Source organism: Cetorhinus maximus, chromosome 8 (assembly GCF_964194155.1).
Source record: "Cetorhinus maximus chromosome 8, sCetMax3.hap1.1, whole genome shotgun sequence".
Lineage (NCBI taxonomy): Eukaryota > Metazoa > Chordata > Chondrichthyes > Lamniformes > Cetorhinidae > Cetorhinus > Cetorhinus maximus.
The window spans coordinates 58,601,418-58,610,860 of NC_135886.1; the positions used below are offsets into that span (position 1 = coordinate 58,601,418).

Genomic DNA, 9,443 nt, shown 5'->3' on the forward strand with positions numbered 1-9,443 from the left:
AGGTGAATGAGGGTTGGTGTGAGTTAGGACACAGGCAGTAGAGTTGGATGTCCTCAAGCTTCTGCAAGGTAGAATGTGGGAGGCCAGCAAGGAGTGCACTGCAATAGTCAAGTCTAGAGGAAACAAAGGCATAGACGAGCAAAGCACAGGCAGGGTCAAACAATGTTACAGAGGTGGAAATAAACGGTCTAAAAATGATGGTGCAGGTATGTGGCCAGAAGCTCATCTCAGTCAAATATGAGATTGTGAACATTTGGATTGAGCCTCAGACAGTTGACATGGAGAGATGGCAACAAGGGAATGGAGTTTGTGCTGGGGAGTGAAGAAAATAGCCCATCTCTCCATATTTAACTGCAGGTAATTTCTGCTCATCCAGTACTGAATGATGGACAAGCAATGTGGTAATTTAACAACAGTAAACAACTCGAGAGAAGTGATGTGAGGCAGGCCTGGATCTCACAAGTATATATGTGTGTTATAAAAGCAAAAAACTGTGGATGCTGGAAATCAAAAACAAAAACAAAAATACCAGGAAAAACTCAGCAGATCTGACAGCATCTGCGGAGAGGAACACAGTTAACGTTTCAAGTCCATATGGCTCTTCAACAGAACTAAGGAAAAATAGAAAAGAGGTGAAATATAAGCTGGTTTAAAGGGGGTTGGGACAGGTAGAGCTGGATAGAGGGCCAGTGATAGGCGGAGATAACCAAAAGATGTCATCGACAAAAGGATAAAGAGGTGTTGAAGGTGGTGATATTATCTAAGGAATATGATAATAGGTGACATTAAGGGTAGAAAGCAGGACGAGCAAGGTACAGATAGCCCTAGTGGGGCTGGGGTTGGGGGAAGGGATCGAAATAGGTTAAAAGGTAGAGATAAAACAATGGATAGAAATACATTTAAAATTAATGGAAATAGGTGGGAAAAGAAAAATCTACATAAATTATTGGAAAAAAGGGGGATCGGAAAGGGGGTGGGATGGAGGAGAGAGTTCATGATCTAAAATTGTTGAACTCAATATTCAGTCCGGAAGGCTGTAAAGTGCCTAGTCGGAAGATGAGGTGCTGTTCCTCCAGTTTGCGTTGAGCTTCACTGGAACAATGCAGCAGGCCAAGGACAGACATGTGGGCATGTGAGCAGGGTGGAGTGTTGAAATGACAAGCGACAGGGAGGTCTGGGTCATGATTGCGGACAGACCGAAGGTGTTCCGCAAAGCGGTCACCCAGTCTGCATTTGGTGTCTCCAATGTAGAGGAAACTGCATTGGGAGCAGCGAATGTAATAGACTAAATTGAGGGAAGTGCAAGTGAAATGCTGCTTCACTCCTTTCAAGTGATATTAAACTCCTTTAAACCAGCTTATATTTCACCTCTTTTCTATTTTTCCTTAGTTCTGTTGAAGAATCATACAGACTCGAAACATTAACTGTGCTCCTCTCCGCAGATGCTGTCAGATCTGCTGAGTTTTTCCAGGTATTTTTGTTTTTGTTTTATATGTGTGTTATGTTTTGCTATGTATTATAAAAGGGCTGTGTGTTACTTGGTAGAATACACCCCTTCTTACCTTGTACCCATGTTCCTAGTTCGATGGTTCTACACACTACAAAAGAAACTCATCATTCACTGGGTTGCTCTTGCAGCATGTCTGCAGACATGATGGGCCAAGTGGTCACAGCACAGGAGGACACCATTTTATAAATCTACCTTGATCTGATGAAATCTCCCTGTGCTGTCCAGGAGATGGGAAGGAGAATATATAAATCTATGTCAGTCTGGCTACTTTATAAAATTATTTCTTTATTTTTTAAAAATGGACTGATATAATGGCCGTCACTGATCACATGATGGTAGTTCTGGAAGTTTCTGAGCAGTTTAAACATGGACAAAGAATTACACTCCTTGCATTATATAAACATTGCAGCCAAGCCCATGCAATGGATAGGCAGTCTGCACCATCCAGCTATGGACGAAGGCAGAGCTATTTGTGACTCATCTCCAATGCTGTGTTAATGGTTCTACAGTTATCTTCTAAAAACACAATGTGTTTTCATAAGAGGCCTCATTAGCTGAATAGCTCAACCCAAAACCTTTCCCGCATTTTGTGTGTGTAAAATAAACCAAGCCTCTTATTTTACCTCATCTCGAGTTTTCTGCAGGGTTATTAATAGCGGATTGGATCGCTCCAAAACTGAAGGGTTGGGGAACATATGCCAACACTTATAAAAGGGGAAATCAGAAATCAAAAAACACCTTTCTGTTTATGAATGGGTAATGAGTGGAGAAATTAGGGCTGTTCGAAATTAAACCCCCTCCTGTACGTAATATCCCTCAGTCTTCTTTTTGAATCCCATTAAATTTAAAATGTATGTAACTTACCCAGAATAAAGGGCCCGCAATCCTTCCTCTTTGCATATCTTGAGTAAGGCATGCAACATTCCCCTGTACTTAATCTCCTTGTAATGAGAGTCAATAAGCTGGCCCTGGACTTGCAGGCGAGTTTTTGTGAGGTCTATTGGAAAAGTTCCTAGAGTACAGAAAAAATAGCTTTTTACCACTTAAAAAAAAAACACAATTTCTGTCCAGTCACTAAAGCATCCTTCTGTCATCACCCTTTGTCTCCTACAAAGCCAATTTTGAATCCACCTCATCAAACTACCCTATATCCCATGTGCATTTGCCTTCTTTATAAGTCTCCCATGTGGGACCTTGTCAAAGGCTTTGTTGAAATCCATATAAACTACATCAACTGCACTACCCTCATCTACACAACTGGTCACCTCCTCAAAAAATTCAATCAAATTTGTTAAGCATGACCTCCCTCTGACAAAGCCATGCTGACTAAGCCTGATCAAACTTTGCCTCTCCAAGTGGAGATAGATTTTCTCCTTCAGAATTTTCTCCAATAGTTTCCCAACCACTGACATGAGAATCACTGGCCTGGCTAGTTCCCTGGCTTATCTCTACAACCCTTCTTAAATAGCAGAACCACATTAGCTGTTCTCCAGTCCTCTGGCACCTGCCCCGTGGTCAGAGAGGAAGTAAAATTTTGGGTCAGAGCCCCTGCGATCTCCTCCCTTGCCTCCCTCAGTAGTCTGGGACACAAATCATCCAGACCTGGAGATTTGTCCACTTTTAAGCCTGCCAACACCTCCAATACCTTGTCACTCCCTTTATCAATTTGCTCAAGAACCTCGCAGTCCCTCTCCCCGATTTCCATACCTTTATCCTCATTCTCTTGGGTGAAGATGGATGTGAAGTATTTGTTCCAACACTCTACCGATGCCCTCTGGCTCCACCCATAGATTGCTCCCTTGGTCCCTTATGAGCCCTACTCTTTCCCTGGTTATCCTCTTCCCATTGATATACTTATAGAATACCTTGGGATTTTCCCTACTTTTACCAGCCAGAGCTTTTGCATATCCCCTCTTTGCTCTCCTAATTGCTTTCTTAAGCTCCACCCTGCACTTTCTCTACTTCACTAATGCTTTTGCTGATTTGCTCCCCTTGTACCTACTAAAAGACTCTCTTTTCTTTCTCATCGTATCCTGAATATCTCTGGTCATCCATGGTTCTCTGAGCTTGTTACTACTTCCTATCACTCTAGAGGGAACATGTTGAGCCTGTACCCTCCCCATTTCCTTTCTGAACGCCCCCCACTGCTCCTCTGTAGATTTCTCCACAAGTAACTGTTCCCAGTCTACCTTGGCCAGATCCTGCCTTATTTTACTAAAATCCACTCTCCCTCAATCCAAAACATTTTTTTTGCAACTAGCCTTTAACATAGTTATCTCCATCAGTTTGGGGCAAAAGTGGGTCATTAGTATATTTGAAAATTTCCTGGAGATATTTACATTGCTGATGTAATATTAGTTTCATTCAGATGACTGAGTTGATCAGATAATGCAGTGGACATGGCACCAGAAGGAAGGTGACTCACTGAAAACAGCCAATCATCAACACAAAAGTGGAAGTCTTTTTAATTTGTTTACAGGATGTGGGCATTGCTGGCTCAGTCAGCGTTTATTGCCCGTCCCTAATTGCCCTTGAGAAGGTGATGGTGAGCTGCCTTCGTGAACCACTGCAGTCCATGTGGTATAGGTACACCCACAGTGCTGTTAGGGAGGGAGTTCCAGGATTTTGACCCAACGACAGTGAAGGAACGGTGATATATTTCCGAGTCAGGATGATGAATGGCTTGGCGGGAACTTGCGGGTGGTGCTGTTCCCATGCGTCTGCTGCCCTTGTCCTTCTAGGTAGTAGTGGTCTTGGGTTTCGAAGGTGCTGCCGAAGGAGCCTTGGCGAATTCCTGCAGTGCTTCTTGTAGATGGTACACACTGCTGCTACTGTGCGTCAGTGATGGAGGGAGTGAATGTTCGTGGCAATCAAGCAGCTGCTTTGACCTTGATGGTCTCAAACTTCTTCAATGTTGTTGGAGCTGCACAGTACTTAAGGAAGTGGCCCTAAAAATAGTGGATGCATTGGTGGTCATCTTCCAAGATTCTATAGACTTTGGAACAGTTCAAACAGATTGGAGGGCAGCTAATGTAACCCCACTATTTAAAAAGGGAGGCAGAGAGAAAACAGGGAATTATAGACCAGACAGCTTGACATCGGTAGTGGGGAAAATTCTAGAGTCCATTACAAAAGATTTAATAGCTGAGCACGTGGCAAACAGTGGCAGAATCGGACAGCGTCAGCATGGATTTATGAAAGGGAAATCATGGTTGACAAATCTACTGGAATTTTTCAAGGATGTAACTAGTAGAGTTGATAAGGGGGAGCCAGTGGATGTGGTTTATTTGGACTTTCAGAAGGCTTTCGGCAAAGTCCCACGTAAGAGATTGGCGTGTAAAATTAAAGGGCATGGGATTGGGGGTAGTGTAATGAGATGGATAGAAAACTGGTTGGCAGACAGGAAACAAAGAGTAGGAATAAACGGGTCTTTTTCCGAATGGCAGGCAGTGACTAGTGGGGTACCGCAGAGATCGGTGCTGGGACCCCAGTTATTCACAATATATATTAATGATTTAGATGAGGGAATTAAATGTAATATTTCCAAATTTGCAGATGACACAAAGCTGGGTGGGAGGGTGAGCTGTGAGGAGGATGCAGAGATGCTTCAGTGTGATTTGGACAAGCTGAGTGAGTGGGCAAATGCATGGCAGATGCAGTATAATGTGGATAAATGTGAGGTTATCCATTTTGGTAGCAAAAACAGGAAGGCAGATTATTACCTGAATGGCTATAAATTGAGAGAGGAATGTGCAACGAGGCCTGGGTGTCCTTGTACACCAGTCGCTGAAGGTAAGCATGGAGGTGCAGCAGACGGTAAAGAAGGCAAATGGTATGTTGGCCTTCATAGACAGAAGATTCGAGTACAGGAACAGGGATGTCTTGCTGCAATTGTACAGGGCCTTGGTGAGACCACACCTGGAATATTGTGTGCAGTTTTGGTCTCCTTATCTGAGGAAGGATGTACTTGCTATAGAGGGAGTGCAGCAAAGGTTTACCCAACTGATTCCTGGGATGGCGGGACTGACATATGAGGAGAGATTGAGTCGATGAGGATTCTATTCGCTGAAGTTTAGAAGAATGAGGGGGGATCTCATAGAAACCTATAAAATTCTAACAGGACTAGAAAGGGTAGATGTTCTCGATGGTGGGGGAGTCCAGAACCAGGGGTCACAGTTTGAGGATATGGGGTAGACCATTTAGGACTGAAATGAGGAGAAATTTCTTCACCCAGAGAGTGGTGAGCCTGTGGAATTTATTACCACAGAAAGTAGTTGAGACCAAAACATTGTATGCTTTGAAGAAGGAGTTAGATATAGCTCTTGGGGCGCAAGGGATCAAAGGGTATGGGGAGAAAGCGGGAGCAGGCTATTGAGTTGGATGATCAGCCATGATCATAATGAATGGCGCTGCAGGCTCGTCAGGCCGAATGGCCTACTCCTGCTCCTATGTTTGATCCAGGCAAGCGGAGAGAATTTCATCACACTCCTGACTTGTACCTTGTAGACGGTGGACAGGCTTTAGGGAGCCAGGAGGTGAGCTACTTGCCACAGGATTCCGAGCCTCTGACCTGCTCTTGTCTAAGCAAACCAGCTGATTTCTTACTGATTCTCAAGATTTGGGTGGGGTTAGCATGACTAGCATTTACAGGCTATCCCTAGCTGCCATTCTTTATGAACCGCTATTGTCTGTGTGGTGAAGGTGCTCCCACAGTCCTCTCAGGCAGGGAATTCCAGGATTTGGACCTAGTAACGATGAATGGACAATGAAGAACAGTGGGTGATTTATATACAAATCCGCGAGACTTGGACAACAACCTGGTGCTGTTCCCATGCAGACATCCAAGAATAAATGCGCTTTTAGGGTCTAGCCCAAGGGCAATAGATATACATCATATTATTTGTGGCTATTGACGCTATCAGTATCAGGCAAATTGGTGAATTTCTGGTGCTTCCTCACAAGGTGCTATTAGCCCACTTACTAGATTCTCATTTTATACAATATTAAGCATGTGGTACTGTGCTGAGGCTTCAGGACACTCTCACAATGCAGCCAGCAATTGATGACACCATGGGATTGTCAAAGTAAAAGATTTAGCACCACTTAACTCTGTTGGTCTATGTTCAATTTACTGGCCTCAGTACCCTTGCGGGGGTAAGGGGGTTAATCAGCCGGGATTTGAAGTGCTCACGGCAGAACACCAACACATGTTGGACCCTTTGTGCATTTCGTTGAACGAGTGCAGGGGAAGGCTTATGTTCTAGGGGCTCAGGCTTGCTTTCTCAGATCTCGCACAAACATACAGGCTAATTAAACAACTGTAAACGTGGAAGACAGTGGAGAGGGATAATGATAATGAAACTTACCAAACTCAGCAGTGACAGAGGCCAGGCCGCCATAGACAAAAGGTTTCCAGTTTAGATTGGACATCTCCCAGTCTTCACCACTTCTACATTTGAGAAGAGTAATCACGACGAGGTCAAATGGTAAAAAACACAGTTCCACGTTGTCCAACTGCAGGTTTGGATGCTGTGGTTACCTGAAATGTACAACTCAGTGATACTTTGCTCAGTATATTTCTCAGAGTGACTTGACAGCAATTATAAAAAGAAAAATCAATTGGTGGGGGCGAGAGTGGATTTTGGTATGTAGCGGGTATGAGGAGTGTGGAGGGATGGGGATGTGGGGGGGAGGGATGGGGATGGGGATGTGGGGGGGAGGGTTGGGGATGGGGATGTGGGGGGGAGGGATGGGGATGGGGATGTGGGGGGGAGGGATGGGGATGTGTGGGGGAGGGATGGGGATGTGTGGGGGAGGGATGAGGATGGGGATGTGGGGGGGAGGGATGAGGATGGGGATGTGGGGGGGAGGGATGAGGATGGGGATGTGGGGGGGGAGGGATGAGGATGGGGATGTGGGGGGGGAGGGATGAGGATGGGGATGTGGGGGGGGAGGGATGAGGATGGGGATGTAGGGGGGGAGGGATGAGGATGGGGATGTGGGGGGGGAGGGATGAGAATGAGGATGTGGGGGGGGAGGGATGAGGATGGGGATGTGGGGGGGGGGAGGGATGAGGATGGGGATGTGGGGGGGGAGGGATGAGGATGGGGATGTGGGGGGGAGGGATGAGGATGGGGATGTGGGGGGGAGGGATGAGGATGGGGATGTGGGGGGAGGGATGGGGATGTGGGGGGGGAGGGATGAGGATGGGGATGTGGGGGGGAGGGATGAGGATGGGGATGTGGGGGGGAGGGATGAGGATGGGGATGTGGGGGGGGGGGGATGTGGGGGGGAGGGATGAGGATGGGGATGTGGGGGGGAGGGATGAGGATGGGGATGTGGGGGGGAGGGATGAGGATGGGGATGTGGGGGGGAGGGATGGGGATGTGGGGGGGGAGGGATGAGGATGGGGATGTGGGGGGGAGGGATGAGGATGGGGATGTGGGGGGGAGGGATGAGGATGGGGATGTGGGGGGGAGGGATGAGGATGGGGATGTGGGGGGGAGGGATGAGGATGGGGATGTGGGGGGGAGGGATGAGGATGGGGATGTGGGGGGGAGGGATGAGGATGGGGATGTGGGGGGGAGGGATGAGGATGGGGATGTGGGGGGGAGGGATGAGGATGGGGATGTGGGGGGGAGGGATGAGGATGGGGATGTGGGGGGGAGGGATGAGGATGGGGATGTGGGGGGGAGGGATGAGGATGGGGATGTGGGGGGGAGGGATGAGGATGGGGATGTGGGGGGGAGGGATGAGGATGGGGATGTGGGGGGGGAGGGATGAGGATGGGGATGTGGGGGGGAGGGATGAGGATGGGGATGTGGGGGGGGAGGGATGAGGATGGGGATGTGGGGGGGAGGGATGAGGATGGGGATGTGGGGGGGAGGGATGAGGATGGGGATGTGGGGGGGAGGGATGAGGATGGGGATGTGGGGGGGAGGGATGAGGATGGGGATGTGGGGGGGAGGGATGAGGATGGGGATGTGGGGGGGAGGGATGAGGATGGGGATGTGGGGGGGAGGGATGAGGATGGGGATGTGGGGGGGAGGGATGGGGATGTGGGGGGGGAGGGATGAGGATGGGGATGTGGGGGGGAGGGATGAGGATGGGGATGTGGGGGGGAGGGATGAGGATGGGGATGTGGGGGGGAGGGATGAGGATGGGGATGTGGGGGGGAGGGATGAGGATGGGGATGTGGGGGGGGAGGGATGAGGATGGGGATGTGGGGGGGAGGGATGGGGATGTGGGGGGGGAGGGATGAGGATGGGGATGTGGGGGGGGAGGGATGAGGGGGGATGTGGGGGGGAGGGATGAGGGGGGATGTGGGGGGGAGGGATGAGGGGGGATGTGGGGGGTGAGATGGGTTGTCCGGGGGGGGGGGTGAGATGGGATGTGGAGGGGGATGTTAGGGGCACGGGGTGTGGGGGAGGGAGAAGGACGACGGGGGGGACGCGGGGAAGGGAGACCGGGAGAGGGGGGGAGGGACGGGGAGAGGGGGAGGGAGGGGGTAGGGAGGGATGTGCAGGGCGGGATGTGGAGGGGGGAATGTGGAGGGGAACGAGGGGGATGAGGTCGGGGTCATTGTGTGTGCGCCGCTCGCTCACCTGCCGCTCGGACTCCGGGCAGTGACTCTACTGCGCTGTCCGCCCGCGGAGCAGCACTTCCGCTGTGACCCGGACATGCTCATACATGGCCGCCCGTTGAACCGGAAATGGCCATTACCAAGGACACAAGGGCCTCCAAATCCGAACGAAGGGCTCAGATAATGGCGATAAAACGAGCTTACCGGGACGACAGACAGGATAACTGGATATAAACACGTGTAATCGGCAATAACCAGAGATAAAGGGAATAATCAGTGATCAGTACTGATAACCACCACTGCCATAGGATAACAATATTAAAAACCAGGAGTAGCTGAGCCTTGTAGCTG

At 49.1% G+C, this 9,443-nt stretch overlaps 1 protein-coding gene across 1 annotated transcript in view; it reads right to left on the bottom strand.

Moving 5' to 3' along the window:
* slc25a14 (solute carrier family 25 member 14) overlaps nt 1–6,998 on the bottom strand; it is a 94,744-nt gene extending 87,746 nt beyond the window's left edge. The window contains exons 1-2 of the mRNA XM_078546912.1: nt 6,877–6,998; nt 2,375–2,522 (exon numbers count right to left, since the gene is read on the bottom strand). Coding sequence (XP_078403038.1) covers nt 2,375–2,522; nt 6,877–6,940 — 212 coding nt within the window. The 5' untranslated portion in view covers nt 6,941–6,998. The remainder of the gene's footprint in view (nt 1–2,374; nt 2,523–6,876) is intronic.
* Between the last annotated feature and the right edge of the window lie 2,445 nt (nt 6,999–9,443).